Source organism: Chenopodium quinoa, unplaced genomic scaffold, assembly GCF_001683475.1.
Source record: "Chenopodium quinoa cultivar QQ74 unplaced genomic scaffold, ASM168347v1, whole genome shotgun sequence".
NCBI lineage: Eukaryota > Viridiplantae > Streptophyta > Magnoliopsida > Caryophyllales > Amaranthaceae > Chenopodium > Chenopodium quinoa.
Genome location: NW_018742329.1, coordinates 2,909,203 through 2,925,523, shown reverse-complemented (window position 1 = coordinate 2,925,523; position 16,321 = coordinate 2,909,203). Strand labels below are relative to the sequence as shown.

The 16,321-nt window shown below is 34.8% G+C and overlaps 4 protein-coding genes across 4 annotated transcripts; 3 read left to right on the top strand and 1 right to left on the bottom strand.

Annotated features, from left to right (window-relative positions):
- Positions 1-832: 832 nt before the first annotated feature.
- On the top strand, positions 833-1,864 carry LOC110689675 (formin-like protein 7). The gene has a single exon (XM_021866455.1). The coding sequence runs from the start codon at positions 833-835 to the stop codon at positions 1,862-1,864; it is 1,032 nt and encodes a 343-aa protein (XP_021722147.1).
- A 350-nt stretch (positions 1,865-2,214) lies between these two features.
- LOC110689670 lies at positions 2,215-2,790 on the top strand. Its single transcript, XM_021866444.1, has one exon. It carries the CDS (start codon positions 2,215-2,217, stop codon positions 2,788-2,790), a length of 576 nt encoding a protein of 191 aa, XP_021722136.1.
- Positions 2,791-7,246: 4,456 nt separating this feature from the next.
- LOC110690226 lies at positions 7,247-11,293 on the top strand. Its single transcript, XM_021867062.1, has 2 exons — positions 7,247-9,113; positions 10,862-11,293. Exon 1 carries the CDS (start codon positions 7,947-7,949, stop codon positions 9,063-9,065), a length of 1,119 nt encoding a protein of 372 aa, XP_021722754.1. The 5' UTR covers positions 7,247-7,946; the 3' UTR covers positions 9,066-9,113; positions 10,862-11,293.
- Positions 11,294-11,819: 526 nt separating this feature from the next.
- LOC110690220 (putative pterin-4-alpha-carbinolamine dehydratase) lies at positions 11,820-15,689 on the bottom strand. Its single transcript, XM_021867051.1, has 7 exons — positions 15,502-15,689; positions 15,367-15,413; positions 14,639-14,736; positions 13,976-14,061; positions 13,652-13,775; positions 13,421-13,489; positions 11,820-12,240 (listed from the first exon to the last, which is right to left on the bottom strand). Exons 1-7 carry the CDS (start codon positions 15,553-15,555, stop codon positions 12,155-12,157), a joined length of 564 nt encoding a protein of 187 aa, XP_021722743.1. The 5' UTR covers positions 15,556-15,689; the 3' UTR covers positions 11,820-12,154.
- Positions 15,690-16,321: the final 632 nt, after the last annotated feature.

The window sequence follows — 16,321 nt, the reverse complement described above, 5'->3', positions numbered from 1 at the left end:
AAAAAAAAAAAAACCGGCTATTTCACCAAATGCCACTGACAAATTACGAAATTCATCAAATGCCATCGAACTTTTCAGAATTCACCAAATGCCATTGACAACTAGTATACTAACACAACGTGCCATTAATGATGCCAGGACGTTAGTTGGCCGTTATTGCGAAAATACTATTTTACCCTTTCTTTGTGTTTAATGCCGCCATTAAGAAGTTGACTGTCTGACTTCTCTTTTTTCAATTATTCAATTGTTGTTGGACCTTGTTCTTCCATAACTTCTCCCCTGTTCTTCGAAAGTTCACCAAAACTGAAACCTTGAAATCTCTGGCAACGAAGAAGCAAAGTTGGAGCATTGAACGACGGAAATCTGCAACAAGTTCGAACCTTTTGGTGTTCTTCATTCTGGGCGAACCCAGAAGTGCGAGGAAGTAGTGCCAGAACTTGAAGGAAGTTTGAAGTGCAAATTCAGTTTGAGGGGTTGGAGATAGCACGCAAGGTAATAATCTATCCATCGATACTCTATTTCGCTTTTCGATTCTGATATTTTTTACGAAAATTGTGTTAGGGTTAGGGTTTTGCAAGATGATCAGTGCAATCTGTGTATTTGAATTGGCCTTTGTGAAATATTGAAAAAATGCATGTTAAAAACTGGAATTGTGGGTATGAATCTGTCAATGTGTGTTTTGGGGTAACCCGGTTTGTGTTTATCGTAGTAATTGTGTGCTTGAGAGTTAAATTTGCGAGTTGATCAGTATATTTGAGTGCATATGTGTTTGTTGATATGAATGATGTGTGTTGAAGTGCATTGTAGTAATAAGTAATTTGTTGTTCTTAGGATGAGTTCAGTGTGGATTGATGTTCATTACAAAGACCAGGGGTTTGATGTGAGGATTGAGGATACTGACAGAACAAGTCTAATGGACTTGTTTGAGTACATGTTTGAGGATTCAGAAAGGCAAAATGTGATCCTTCCCAAATACTTTAGTTTGTATGTAATGCCTCCTAGGACTAATAGGAAGTTAGAGTTAACTGGGGATACTCAAATGCTGCAAATGTGGGATTGGTATGAAGGTAGGGAAACAATACAAGTGTTCTTAGAGGAGAAGAGTGGACCTAGTGTGGTGTTTAAGGATGCTGTAGCTAGTTGGGAAAAAAGGCTTAAGGCAAAGGCTGAGAAGGAGAGAATAGAACTGGAAAAGGCCAAGAGGGTGGTTGAAGAGCAGGAAGCTGAGAGGGAGCTTATGGAACAACAACAGTATCAAGTTGCAGTTGAGGTTCCTGTTGTAAATGCAGAGGAGATAAATGATGTTGAATATGTTAGAGTTTTTGCCACCCTAGAAGCTGATGTGGTATTTCCTGGGGCATCACAGCCTCAACCTGAACAAAGTACACAACCACCAACTCCACCAAAAAACTCTCAACCAGCCTCTCCTTCTAACCAGCCCAAGAATCCATCAGCTAGGAAAAAAAGCACTCCTAGGAAAAAGAAAACCACTCCCAAAAAAAGATCCCAACCCCCTCCTCAACCACAACCCTCCCCACCAGTCCCTGAACCACAACCCTCCCCACCAGTCCCACCTGTCCCTGAACCACAACCCTCCCCACCAGTCCCTGAATCACAATCCTCCCCACCAGTCCCTGAATCACAACCCTCCCCACCAGTCCCTGAACCACAACCCTCCCCTGATCCTTCCCATGTACCTGTCAGTGAAGAAACAGAAGTCCCACCTCCACCTCCACCATCTGCTCCAGCAAAAAAGGGGAGATCAAGACCTGAGGGATTTAGGTCAAAAAAGACTGCTTCTAGCAAGGGTAAGGGGGTTGGTGTCAGTCTGAGGAGATCAGCAAGGAACATGGCTGTTACATAACCCTAAGGCTGTTGAGTACTTAGAGAGTTTCACTGAGGTCTGGTCAAGGCATAAGTTTGATCCTGCCCTCTGTTGTGACCATAACACAACAAATTTTGTGGAGTCTTTCAACTCATGCACCAAGCCATACAGAGATTTACCAGTTCTGAAAATACTTGAAGGTACGACTATTTTTGCATACTGTTTTGAACCATAACACTACTATGTTTGCATACTGTTTTGAAGCTGAACACACAAAAATATACTGTAATCCATGTTGTTAACACCTTTTTTTTTTTGCATACGGTTTTGAAGCTATAAGGCAATGGATGATGAAGAGGATTGGCTCAAGGTTTGACAAATCACTAACCATGGGGGATATGGACCTGATTGAGTATGCAGCCAAGATTCTACAAACAAGATCAGATGAGTCAAGGTTATGCTATGCTATTCCCTGTGGTGGGGATGAATTTGAGGTCAGAGACCAACATGTCCATTTTCCCATCAAGCTGAGCACTGGCATATGTGGTTGTAAGAAATGGCAGCATTCTGGACTTCCATGCAAACATGTGCTGAGGGTCATATACCACCAGAGGCTGCAACCAACAGACTTTGTAGCCCCCTGTTTCAAAGGGAAGGCATACAAGCTCACTTATGCAGAGCATATGCACCCTATGTCTGACCTATCACAATGGCCATCAGGGAACCTACCTGACATATTGCCCCCTTTGGTGAAAAGAGCTGCAGGGAGACCAAAGAAGCAAAGACAAAGAGGGCCAAATGAATCTAGGAGAGGGAAGAGGCATGCAACAGTAAAGTGCAGCTTATGCAGTGAGTTGGGACACAACAAGGTCACTTGTTCATCAAGGAAGAAAAGGGCTGCAACTGAAGCAAGCACATCAGCCACCACCTCTCAAGCCAACAACAGAAAAAAGAAAGCAGCATGAATGCAAAGTTTCTCCTGTTTTTAGTGCACACCCAGTTTCTCCATGTAATTTTTGAAGATTGACAGTGTTGTGTGTGCTATTTTGTGTAGTATCTTTTGACTATAAACTTGTAATTAAACAGGAAGTATCTTTTGGGTACATGATTTGAACAGGAACCAATTTTTTGGGCACAAAATATAACTTCAGTTTTTATTAAATTTCAATCCAATTACACAATAGTTTACTTCAATATTACAAACATCACTACTACACAAATCAGTACCCCTAATTTAATTATACAATCCACGACTTTCTGCTGTTGCTTGATTTTCTTCTTCAACAGTTTCAATTCTTCATGTACATTGCTTTGGCCTGACCCATCCCTTGCATAACAGCTTCCCCTGCTCTGACTTCCCATGCTTTGACCTTCTTCATGCATCACAACCTTGCACCATTTGAAGCTATCACATGCATCACACTTATAATAAAGCCTTTGGGGATTTGATGTTGATTCTGAGCTTCTAATTGCATATTTTCTACCACAATTGCACAATTTATTTGGAACCCTCACATACGCATACTCATGTTTTGAAGAGGATGTGTTTGACATGAAGCTCATGATTTTGCAAAAATCATTTCCTACAACAGTTGTAGTCTACTGTATATATAACAAATGCGGTGCAACGACTATTATGTCCAAAAAAAATTTAAAAAAACTCAAACTAACTAGCCGTTACACTTCATATGAACAGAGGTTTTTCTGGGAAACAAAACATAAAAGTAATGGCATTTGGTGAAATATATAAACTTCTCAATGGCATTTCATGAATTAAGAATTTCATTAACGGCCAACTAACGTCCTGGCATCATTAATGGCACATTGTGTTAATATACTAGTTGTCAATGACATTTGGTGAATTCTGAAAAGTTCGATGGCATTTGATGAATTTCGTAATTTGTCAGTGGCATTTGGTGAAATAGCCGAAAAAAAAAAAGATTGTCATGCAAATTTTTTTTGGAGTAATCTTTATGTATATTTTTTTTGTTAAGGGACAGTTCACATATACTTAATTTCAGTTCAGCTCTAATCTGTTCAGTTTAATTTAGCTCCAATCAATTCAGTTCAGCTCTTAATTTCCTTGACTCATAAAATATTCATTTCAGCTCAGTTCAGTTCAGTTCAGCTCCAATCAATTTAGTTCAGTTCAGCTCAGTTCAAGGCCCGTAAATATTTCTTTAATTATAAATATTAATGGTCAAAGTTGTGCATTGATATGTGTGCCAATTAAGATGCTCCGATTATTAATTATGCAAAAGGAGTATATCACTTTTATTTTTAAATCTCATATGACCTCCATTTTTTATAGTTCGACTCACTTATTATTCATGTGGTCAAAGTAATATAACTTTGCCTGAAGTTTTGATTTCCCGAAGTTTTGATTTGTACAAAAGAAAAAAAATTAGCATTGAAGAAATTGATGGTCAAAGATGGACGTTGGAGACCGCACTAATGTAAAGTGAGTCGAATTTTCAGAAACGGAGAAAGTATAACATATTTTGTGTATAGGAAATTGATATAACTAATCCTTTAGCCTATGTATAGTAGAAAATATAAATGAAGTATAATCATATCATTGATTACACTTAATGCATACTTTTGTCATACATATCTAATTTAACAACAATATTTGGTTATGTATGTAATCCCCCATATTTTTAAATATATTATAAATGAATTTATATATTATTTATAATATTTATTTGTATTTTTTCGGAATTTAATTTCAAAAGTTTCAAATTATTTTTGGGGTTGATAAACGATTTTATTACAAAGAACTTTTTATGAACATTCCTTCTATAATTTATGTCCAACAAACAAACCAAACCCAGTTTACTTTCTTAATTGACCCATTAATTTAATGAGGCCCAATATCCCTACTTACCCTACTACCCTCTCTCCTATAAATACCCCATACATCCCCAAAAATTTCCCCACACAAAAGGTTAGTCTTATTTTCTTTCTCCTTTGTTTTATTAATTTGTGTAATTATAATTATTGATTATGGGTTTTGATTTTATTGTTTGAAATTAAATTAATTAGTATCAAATTGTATTTTGATTATTAAACTTTATAATTTCAGATTTTATAAATGTTATAATTTTCAGATTTTGTAAATTTAATAACCTAGGGTTTTTAATCATTGAAAATCATGATTTTAGGGTTTTTATGAACAATTGATTTAGGGCTTTTATAGTAATGATGTTTTGAAATTTTGGTGATTATACTACTAATTAGTTTAACTTAATCCCAGATTATTTTGAACACGTAAATTCGTGTTTTAATGTTTAGATTTTGGTTCGTTAATATTAATCCCGTTTTAATCCCGATCAGGTTCTGAACTCATCTGATTTTGACAAAAAAGTAGTGTTTTCCATGTGGAAACAATGTTTTAAGAAAGATTTACTAACTTTGGTAGTAAGCACCACCCTCTTGTGGCCAAATTCAGCCTCTAAATATGATTTTCGGGCAGTTTTTGATTTTTAACGAAGTTTTTTTTTATGCTTAATGTTTGATTAATTAGTTTTGGGTTTTGATTTTATAGTATAAAGTTTATATTTTTAGTATCAAAATCATGTTTTTATGTTTTAAACTAATAATTTCAGATTATAATTGTTGTTATAATTTTCAGATTTTATAATTTTAAAACCTAGGGTTTCAATTTATTTAAATTTGGATTTTAGGGTTCTTATGACTAATTAAATTGGGGCTTTTGTTCCTATTGGTTTTCTATTGATTAATTAAGCATAAAAACATGTTTTTAATGAAGTTTTAAGGATCTTTTATCAAATTTATATTGCTGAAAATTTGTTTAAGTGTTAATTTGTGATTATTGGTTGTTTTCTAGGAGGTGATTATTCCCTAGGAGACTTTTAAGTGATTAAAAATGGCACAAAGAATTGTTTATACGAGGTACGTACATGTCTATTTCGTTGTAAGTAGTATCATGTTTAGGTACCAAAGAAAAGAACTTAGTTTCATGATTAGAGAACACTTGGATGAAAATTATTTGGTTATACATTTAATTAATTCATGTGCTTATGTTTATGAGACATGTTTTGGTGAATTGATTATGTTTGTATGGAATTATGGATACAAACATGTTGAATTATATTGGATTAATTATTTGTATGGAATGTTGATACAAACATATTTTATTGGATTGGTTTGTTAACCACATTTGGATTATTAAAGGATTGGAATTTAATGGTTTAAATGGAATGAATTTATTAATTATTCCACAAGGCTGTTATTTATTTTATTTTATTACTCAATCATGAATTGTTAGTATGTTGAGTAAAGGTGGATTAAGCTGAAATGGCTAGGTGAGTTGACTATGTTCAACAATTTGGATAATTTGGAAGTTTAATGGAACTAAAGGTCAACTTGTGATGTGATCACCATTGTCCTAAATAAGATTAAAAGTGAATTGATGTATGATTGTTATGTATGGTCTTCTTGAATGAGTCGGCTATTAATTAAAATTGTAATCACGTAAAGTGAAACATGGATGAGCAATAAAACTCTAGAAAGCGTGCACTTCTAGAGTATTGACAATTATGGGTTAGGGTACACGGTGGTAGCCCGTGGCTTTCCGAGGCTTGTTTGATCAACATGTCCTCTTTTCTTTTGGTATTTACATTTTATTTTTATAATGAAAGTTAGATGGGATCCTAGACTAACTTTGTGAGAATGGAGTCGCGCCCATTCTTGCATCGCGCTAAACTTTAATTTTAAATGGTCATTTGGGACCAAGATGATTTGGTGGATTGGACAACCTCGTCTATTGCTTACTCCAAATTAAATTAATTAAATTAAATATAAAGAGTCAAGTGTTTGGAATTGATTAGCAAGTATGTTGAGTCGATTGAATTGTTTAAGTGTGGAGTCTTGATTAATGAATTCGTGTTGTATGTTTATTTACTTTAATTAGTTGAGCATGCTAGGCTTGGTACGTTGTAGCTTGTATGTACTCAGCTTTGCTGATTGCGTGCTTTTGTGTGTGTTTTCTTTTGGTCACGGCCTTCGCCTTTCAATGACCCTGTGATGATCCAATTATTACATGTGTATTATTGGGGAGCAGTATTGCACAGGTTAGCTTGATGATGTGAAGTTCGGGGATTTGACATACGCATTGTCAAGGGATTGGTGTGATTGAGAGTATTCGTTCTTTGTGTTGAACTTATTTATGTTTTACTACTTTAAATATGTTTTGGGACTTTGATTATTGGTTTGTTTTTAAATAAGGGCCTTTATGGTTCCAATTTGTAAGCTTTGACTTATTGGGTTTCTAAATTATATATTTTAAGATTTAAGTTGGATTTCCGCTGCAATACTTTGATAAAACCTTAACGTTTTAACACGTGGCGGTAACATGCCAATCGTTCTCCTCTATTTTTATTTAAAGTAAGTGGTTTGGAAAAGGGAGAATTATTGGGGTGTTACAATGTATTATAACAAATACTAAATATTTGAAAATAAAAAAATCGAGACATATCTAATAAGATTCCTACATTAGTATGTTTTGAAGTATTTTTTTTTTTTTTTTTTTTCTGTAACTGTTACACTTTAATTGAACACATTTATCAATATTTAATTTTACCATTTATATCTTTAATTTTCTACAAAATACTCCCCTTAATCATAGTACTCCATAGAATCATTCAATCATGCATAAGGTGATATAAGTGGAATTGTGAATTGTGAATTGTGAATTGTGATACTCTTCATTTTTATTCTCCAAACCAAGTTGACAAACTTTACTTAACTTTATTTCCCCAAAGTCACAAGAAATAATCTAAAGCAAGATCTACCTTCTTATCCCCAAAACTACAAAGTTTTCTTTTTAATAATTTTATTTATTTATATATTTAAATTTCTTTGTAATAATAAAATCAGATCACGTAAAAATAAAAATAAAAAATAAAAAAAATAAAATAAAAAATCAAGTAAAATCTCCATTAATTTCATCCCTCTCTCTTCTCTACCAACTGCTACACAGAGCTCACACCTCACTGGTACAACACTACCTAGGAGTAAGAGCTCACTCCTTCCAACTCCACCTACCTCAATTCATCTCAATCCCTTAAGATTTTCCAACAAATTCACACCATTTTCAATGGCAATGTCATTTACAATGGGTCTAAACTTCCTCCTTTTAGTAGCAATGGTTGCTACAAACATCCTCTCACTCTACCACCTTTCTTCCACCACCTCTTTCCTCCGCCAAAAACCACCTTCCCCCACCACCACCGCCGTCCCCCAACACCTTCTCCGTCAACTCCAAACCATACGCGCCACCATTACCCACCTCACGCGCCTCCACCCTGATAAAACCTCGGTATCGGCTTCGACTAACCCCACCAAAACCCCACCTTCAGATCTCCTCATTTATAGCAATCTTGCTCCTATTGCTTCCTCTTGTCATGATTTTCCTGATCTTCTTCATCAATACATGAATTACACCCCTTTTTCTACTTGTCCTAAAGATAACAATCTTGCTGAATCTTTGATTTTGAGAGGCTGCCATCCACTTCCTAGAAGGAGGTGCTTTGCTAGGACTCCATCGAATCCGAGGTTGTCGAATCCTGATTCGAATGTGATCTGGGGTTCTTACCCTTCTGCTACTTGTAATAGTTTCAAGTGCTTAAACCCTAAATTGGGTTTTGACCCAAATCTTGATTCAACCCAGTTTTTGTCTTATAAAACTGATCTTGATCTTACAATTCCACAGCTTATTGATATTGCTAAAAGGGCTAATTCTGTGATTAGATTAGGGGTTGATGTTGGGGGTGGAACAGGAACTTTCGCGGCAAAAATGAAAGAAAGGAATGTTACTATTTTGACTACAACAATGAATTTGGGTGCTCCTTATAGTGAGTTTAATGCTATTAGAGGGGTGGTGCCATTGCACGCGCCACTCCAGCAACGATTACCGGTTTTCGATGGTGTTATTGACTTGGTTCGATGTGGGCACGCCGTGAATAGGTGGATTCCGACTACGGCGATGGAGTTTCTATTGTTTGATGTTGATAGAGTGTTGAGGGGTGGTGGGTATTTGTGGGTTGATCATTTCTTCTGTAAAGGGGGTGATTTGGAGAAGGTTTATAAGCCATTGATTAATAAATTAGGGTATAAGATTGTGAAATGGGCAACTGGGAGTAAGATGGATTCAAGTGGTGTGAAGAATGGAGAGGTTTATTTGACTGCTCTTTTGCAGAAACCCAAGTTAAGATGATTTAGGATAAACCTGAATTTCTTTCTTACATACTTTCTTATATAACAGGTGAGGAAAACTTTCTCTTTTCTTTTAGTACCTAAAATGTTTTCTTGGTTCATCATATTTGCTTTTGTTTGTGTGCTTTTTGTTAGGAGTGGAATGATAATGCTAATTTGTGTTTGAAATATTGGTGCAATTTTTTGTGGTCAACTCTAATGATGAGGTTGTTTGCTTAGGGTACTGCTTTTAGTATTACTTTCACTTAAATGATCTTGTTACTTTTATACTGTATATATTTTGATGACAACGACGACAACTTTGTATGGATTTCGTGTAGGCGGATAATTTTGTGGCCTGTAAACTTATCCTTGATTTTCCTAGAGGCTGTTTTCTTCAGAGATTTGTGCTTAATTTGACGATTATGGTGTGCTACTTTTAGTGTAGCACTTGCTTGAATGATCTTGTTACTTAATATGTCTGACAGTAGGCAATTAGGCATAGCTTGGACTATAAACTTAAACCTGGCTTTTTTTTGAAAGTTGATTTTTACTTGAACTAAACCAAGGTTGGTAGAAAGTCTTTTATGATCGACCCCTGAATATGGGAATGCAATGGCTTGCCTTTTCTTTAGCCAGGTGTTGAGTGTGTGAATACATCTCTCTAAGGTGATTCTGCATGAAGTTGAGGTTTATTAATTACGGCATTAATAAGTGTAGAGAAGTGTTAATACTTGTTCTTGTTCCAGGAATGCCAAAGTTGGTGGTTCATAATTTAATTAGTTTTGAAATTAGATGAAAAAAAAAACATGTTTTCCTGAAGGAACTTTAGAAGTTTAGATTACATGAGCATAAAGTATATTCAGGATCATATTTTCTCTATATTGGCTCGCATGTCTTGGTTGTCTAGTTGAAAGATTAAGGGCTTATCAGAAAATAGGTAGTGAAAATCTCTGTACCTTTAAGCTTAATTAAGTAAGGGAATCATGCTGAGGTGGAAGTGTGGTATCTTAATTGATACATTGATAGTAACAGACTAACAGAGCTTGGTTTGTAGAGTGTTGCAGCTTATAGGAGAAGCACAATGTGTAGTGCATCCTGTTTGGCATAGGGATTGAGCTTTCTGAATGGATTGTATTTATGTGAAGTCTATAATTTGTAGTGCGTACCATTTACTGATTAGTGGATTTTCTTAATTTGTTTTCCAGCTGATATCTTATAAGTAAGTACTAAGTAGTCACTTGGATAATTTTTTGCATAAAGGTAATACATATGATGATATGAATGTTAAGGGAAGCCATTCTGTATCATAGGTGAGAGCTGGGAGTTAAAATTTGATAGAATTTTCAATCATTGTGTGGAAAGAGCCCTTTTTAAAGCAGATTCAGATGGTATAGCATTATAGGTGTTTTGTGTTTATGTTCCCCACCAGTCCACACCCCCCCCCCCCCCAAAAAAAAAAAAAAAAAACCGAGAAAGGGATAAAAAGCTACATTTCAAGAAGAAAAATCTCGTAGTATAGAAAGGCTTATTGGAATTTTTCCGGGTTATTGACTTCCTAGTGGAGAATAAGCCTGCAAGGTTGGAGATCTGAGAGTCCCTTGTCTGAATGCTTGGATATTTTCGTTGTTGAAATTATTATTTGTACGTATTGTTTTGTTAGTCCTAGAATTCTCTCCTCTCTTCCCTTAATTGTTGGTCCCTATGATTTCTGAACCATTTTGATCTTCTGGCTGCTAACTCCAGTTATCGAGTTAATAAACTTGGATTGAAACACATTGCTGCTCTTTTCCTCACCTGAAATATGGTCTTGTGTAGGTGTATCAATTGTAGAATATCCAGTCTTACACGGGTCCTCTGAAGAAGTGTTGTTGCTGAAGTCAACTTGGACATCAACTGTTATAGCTCCTAGCAATTGTGCTGCAAACTTAAAAGGTATATGACTTTCGTCCCAAGGGAGCATCCAGGAAGGAAAATGCAGTCCAAATTGTATGCACAACAGGACATACCGATGTTTATTCTTTTTACTTTTCTTTTTGCTCAGAATTAAATTAGGGCATTCCTGTTAAGCTTAGAAATAAATAGTGTTCTGTAGTAGAGCATCATTTTTTCATAATTTATGTAATGAAAAAGTAAACCTGATAAACTTGGAAAGAATTGTTAGTATGGTTTCCAAGATAGCGGAGCTGAAAAAGGGCAGTACCCTGTTGAAAGGCTGATATAATATAGTGAATTTGCATCATGAGTTAATTTTTCTGGTTTGATTACTGCATTTTTGCCTGTACGAAGTGCTATAATGCAATGAAAACAATCCGTTCAGAATTCCTCCCATCAATTTTATTATTATCATTCCTAAGAAAACAAAACTAATAAATGATCCTCACTTTGAAAATGTGGTCTAGATGACAAAATTGATTATGAACCTTGAACTGAATTTAATTTAAACTAATGTGAATCAGTTAGCTGGATGGAATTATTAAAAATCTAATATTTGGTGATCATACCCTTTTTATAATATGAAACAAAGGAATATTATTCGTGAGACATTAAATATTCCTTTGTTGCACATAGTAAGAAACCGAGGTAGTAATTTCACTGTATGTCTTGCAAATAATTTATTGTGGTTTAATAATTCAATTTTAGTGCCCTCATAATTGACTTAATTTTCACTATGGTAAAACTGCACCGCTTAAGAGCTAACCTGTAATTTCCCAACAAAATCATACAGAAATTTTACATGCACAATAAATTTAAAAGGTCTATACAAACCAAAACATGGATTTAATTTGTGGAATATCAAATTCATGAACTCTTCCAGTAACGAGCTAAATTGTACAACAAAATCATATGAAATTTTTACATTCAAATTTTTTTAGAAGGGTCTATAAAAAGTTAAAAACAAAATGATAGGTTTAGTACCTGGTAATCTGGTATATCAAAATCGTATTGAGGTTGCAAGGAAGGTAAATTGTTCATCATTTATAAAGGCACATATCTTTGTGAACTTTCAACTGGTGTTTTCTACAGAAAAATAGAGCATACATCTTACTAGCTAACCAGATGGCCATGCTTTCTCAAATTTATTAAGGAATTAAAGGCGGTGACCAGCATTTACTTAGGCTTAATCCTTAGAAGGTGTGCAAGGTTAAGAGTGTCGATCTTTGCAGCAAGTATGAAGTCGTTTTCTGTAAGCCCTCCTGCACATTGTAGACCGACTTGGAGTTAAACCTTAGTTAAATATGCATATTGCATGTATCCATACTGAATTAAAGCCGAAAGCTAACAATGTGTTCTACTTGGGGATAACAAGCTTCATAAAGCAAAAGATCCCCAAGAAAATCGGAAAGCTTCATAATGTATTTTGAGACCTACAAAAGCCTTGTTTCATCAAGTGTATTTAACTTGTGGTGTCAAACAGCTGAAAACACGTTAATTTTCTCATTGTTCTTGGCTTTTTATAGGGAAATTTGTTTCCAGGTTTTAATAGCAGTCAATTCTGTGAGTTTGTATATAGAAGGAAGAAAGCAAATACATAATGTCCCAAATTTTAGAAACGAAAAGATGAAGATAAATGGAAGCAGAACATGATTTCCAAAATCAACAGCGCCAACCTTTATAATAGAACCAATATAGAAGCTAAGATGGTTACAGAAGCCAAACTAGGCCCTACACCTGTATGGCTGGTTGTATCAGATCCGAGAACATATATTTTCCTGCTGAGGACAGTATTCTCAAGTTGCCATATTTAAAGTAAACAAGAGTATAGCTAAAACTTCCCTTCAACATATATTAAATTCTAAAGTGTAATTGAACATAATTCCCTTTCTTTGTAAGCACCAATAGTCCAATACCACCCAGATATGAATATTTCTTATTTTGCGGAAAATATATAAACATTAAATATTACTAATTTCATGTAATGATGTTTTCAAGGGTTCTTGTCGTCAGATTACCAGGGATCTTAGCTCTCGAATCAGACAGCCCTACCTAAATTCAACTATCAATCTTCGTATAATATAATTTGAGTTCTATACAGAAATAGGCGAATAACTTCTCAGAAATGATATACAAAACTGCAGAAGATCCAAATATTTTTCTACACTAGTAGCTTCTCTCTAATGTTCCATAGTCTCAAATTCATAGTGTGTGCATATATTTTTCTACTTTCAAGAGGAAAAACGTGGGAAAAAAAATTTGAATCCTGATTTTGAACAAAGCATTTTCTGATGGTAAGAAAACAACAACATGCTCATTTATGCAGTCTGAAAATTAAACAACAAGACAACCAAAAAAAAGATATAGCATAGAGCAGAAAGTAAGCCTTTAAAGTAAATCAGATAGTCATATCTCATATGTATACGCTTTATCAACACTTACCGACAGAATGTGTCCAAATTTCAACTGTCACATTGTTCCAACCCACAAGATGCAGATCTGGATGGTGACCTGTTGAGTGTAAAAAATAGAGGAATTTTTTTTATATATATAAACGTGTTGCATTGTCTCTAACTGCATAATTGTGGTTCACACCGGAATCCATTTGTCTCCAGGTTGTAGTACAAAATCTGATTACTTTAAAACACAAGATACTAACAAAAATGGCTATACCTTCCGCTTCAGCAACATTAGCAATAGCCTGAAAGAATTCCAGTCCTTTAGTAAAAGTCTTCACCTTCCAAGATCTTACCAGCTTCATTTTATCTCCTTCATCGCTCAGATTCCAATCAGGAACCTTGATAAACAACAAACGTGTAAGATGCATTACTAATGTTAGGGTGGTGTTAGTAAAGACAAAAGCACAGAAGGATATGTAAACAAACGGAGTTACTTGCTTGTCTTTGTAATAAAGATTTATGTCATATGCATGTACTTTTAAAGCATGAGATTTCTGCTTTTGACTTGAACATACATGAAAGAATACCAAGTACAAACCTTGGTAATTAATTGATTTGCTAACTCTTCATTCATAGGTCGTATATCCTCCGAGTTACAAGGCACACATTTCTTCGATGCCAGGTCTGTGCAAGCCAAAAAACTTGTAAAAAAGGCAGGAATAAACATTGAACAATTTTTTAAGCGAGTAGTACAAATCAAGAAAATGGATGCTGCAACCTTTCCCCTAAAAGACTGGGGGAGAACCTTCCGCTTTAGCAAAAGAACTATGGAGTTCATGAAACATATACTACCTCAGTTTCATATTAAATGCAACTTTGGGGTATTATTATAAATATGTTGAAACGGAGGTAGTATATATTAATATGTCCCAAAGAAAGTCTATATAGCACATGACACCCTCCTCTCATGCAAAGGATTTAATTCTATGTTAAACCATCAATTAGAAACTAAATATTGTAGGTACAAGTTATCGAACATGTGATCATTGAAATTAAAAGTGAACTTTACCACCAATACAATAAGATAATAATGTCTTTTCTATAAATGATCTAGACATGTAGTTAGACCTTCCAACATAGTTATATATAACAAACGGCCTGGGGCAACAGTTTTATAGATAGTTTCAAGTGTCAAATTCAACTGTTTTCTAGTAATACTCCGTATGTCATTATATAGGCAAGCAGTAAAGACTGGACGCACCTGGGGCAGTACAGAAGGTTCTAAATTCATGATGGCTCTTTCTAGATTTCAACAGTTCCACATGGTTCTGTAATTTTCCGTTGATTGGGGAGCTTGAGCTGTAATTAGATAGAGATTGCGTCTTCAAAGGAAGGATGATATTTCAGAGTGTGTCCATGCATGTTCTTAGAGATACTACCTCCGATTTTTTTTAGTTGCTACTTGGAATGTTTTATATGTCTCAAATAATACCCCAAAGTTGTAACTAAAAAAAATTGGAGGTAATATATGATATCGGAAAATATATATGCATATCTCTTACATATGTGAATACATCAACAGAAAAAATAAATTTATTGATAATTTTGGTGTGCCTAAAGTCGGGATTCGGGAATGAGAGGTTATTACAGGGAACTCCAATAATCACCATCATTATAAATGTCCAGCATGAAGAGCAATTACAACATTAATCACAATATTGTTCAAAAATAATCTTCTATCTCCTCATCCATTCAAAAAATCAAAAATCTTATTTCCATAATCAAAATTGAAATTGGAAAAATAAAAAAATACTTGATACAAACAAGGTAAGCCTTAAAATGATTTTCTAAAGTAACAAATTAGGCAAACACAACCCATAAACCCATTTAAATCAACAAATTATATTTAATTAGAAAGTAATCAATGAAAAGTGCATTCGAAAATGATAAAAATTACAAACGTAAAATAAAGGGATTGAAGTGAAATACCATCCATTAGATATCGAAAGGAATTGAAACAGAGGTGCAAATTGATTCTGCAAATACCCAGAAAAGGGATTGATGTGATGAATTACAACAGGAAAGATAGCAGCAAATCGATGAGAGAAAGGTAAGGAGAATTACATGAGTTTTGGAGAGAGAAATTAGCCGAAGTGGAAGCATACGAGACATGGACATTTGGACCGACTTACAACTCTACAACAATCACTGACTCATTTGGCAAACACCACTATTGTGACGGAGGTTGTAGTGGACGCGTAGGCTTTTCGGGGCGTTTGGAATTTGGGCTATATAAAGTGGGAGTGGAAATTGGTAAGTGGAAATTTATTAACTACTCATTTCGTTTTTAAATACTTGCTTCACTTTCCTTTTTCGGCCGTATACTTGCTCCATTTTCTTATTTGGAAATCTTTTACATATTCTCTCACCTCCAATCCTCTTCACTACTTTTGCTTTTTACAATTTATTATTCTTCACCTACCCCACTACCTCCGTATATTATTATTTTCTCCAATTTCTCCTAAAACTCCGTGCATGGAGAAATGGAGCAAGTATTTTAAAACGGAGGGAGTACTTTTTAGGATGCCCACCCGTTTCACTAAAGTTTAGCTATGACTGCATTCGTATATGACTCGGGTAGTATACCTGGCATCTGCATACGGTAAGGTTTGAACCCAAGAACTCCCTTAACTGACATCATATTGCTTACCACTTGAGCCAACTTTTATTGGTGGAAATTCAAATATTATCTCCGTTAACTTTTAGTTGCAACATTGGTATATTTTATGTCTTACAAATAATACCCCAAAGTTGCAACTAAAAGTTAATGGAGGTAGTACAAGTGTTCTTAATCTCTTGTTTGGCATATAAGTGGGAATAAAATTAGAATTTAAGGCCAAAATTATTATTTTATCCTTAATGTTTTGAATCTCAAAGACTCAAA

What these genes read in the sequence shown, in the direction of transcription:
- LOC110689675 (XM_021866455.1), top strand. Translation starts at nt 833, where the DNA reads ATGAGTTCAGTGTGGATTGATGTTCATTACAAAGACCAGGGGTTTGAT.
- LOC110689670 (XM_021866444.1), top strand. Translation starts at nt 2,215, where the DNA reads ATGGGGGATATGGACCTGATTGAGTATGCAGCCAAGATTCTACAAACA.
- LOC110690226 (XM_021867062.1), top strand. Translation starts at nt 7,947, where the DNA reads ATGGCAATGTCATTTACAATGGGTCTAAACTTCCTCCTTTTAGTAGCA.
- LOC110690220 (XM_021867051.1), bottom strand. Translation starts at nt 15,555, where the DNA reads ATGTCCATGTCTCGTATGCTTCCACTTCGGCTAATTTCTCTCTCCAAA. An exon ending in TTTCTCTCTCCAAAACTCAT is followed by an intron (nt 15,414 to 15,501) that starts GTAATTCTCCTT and finishes GGGTATTTGCAG; the next exon opens with AATCAATTTGCACCTCTGTT. An exon ending in CTTTCGATATCTAATGGATG is followed by an intron (nt 14,737 to 15,366) that starts GTATTTCACTTC and finishes ATCTAATTACAG; the next exon opens with CTCAAGCTCCCCAATCAACG.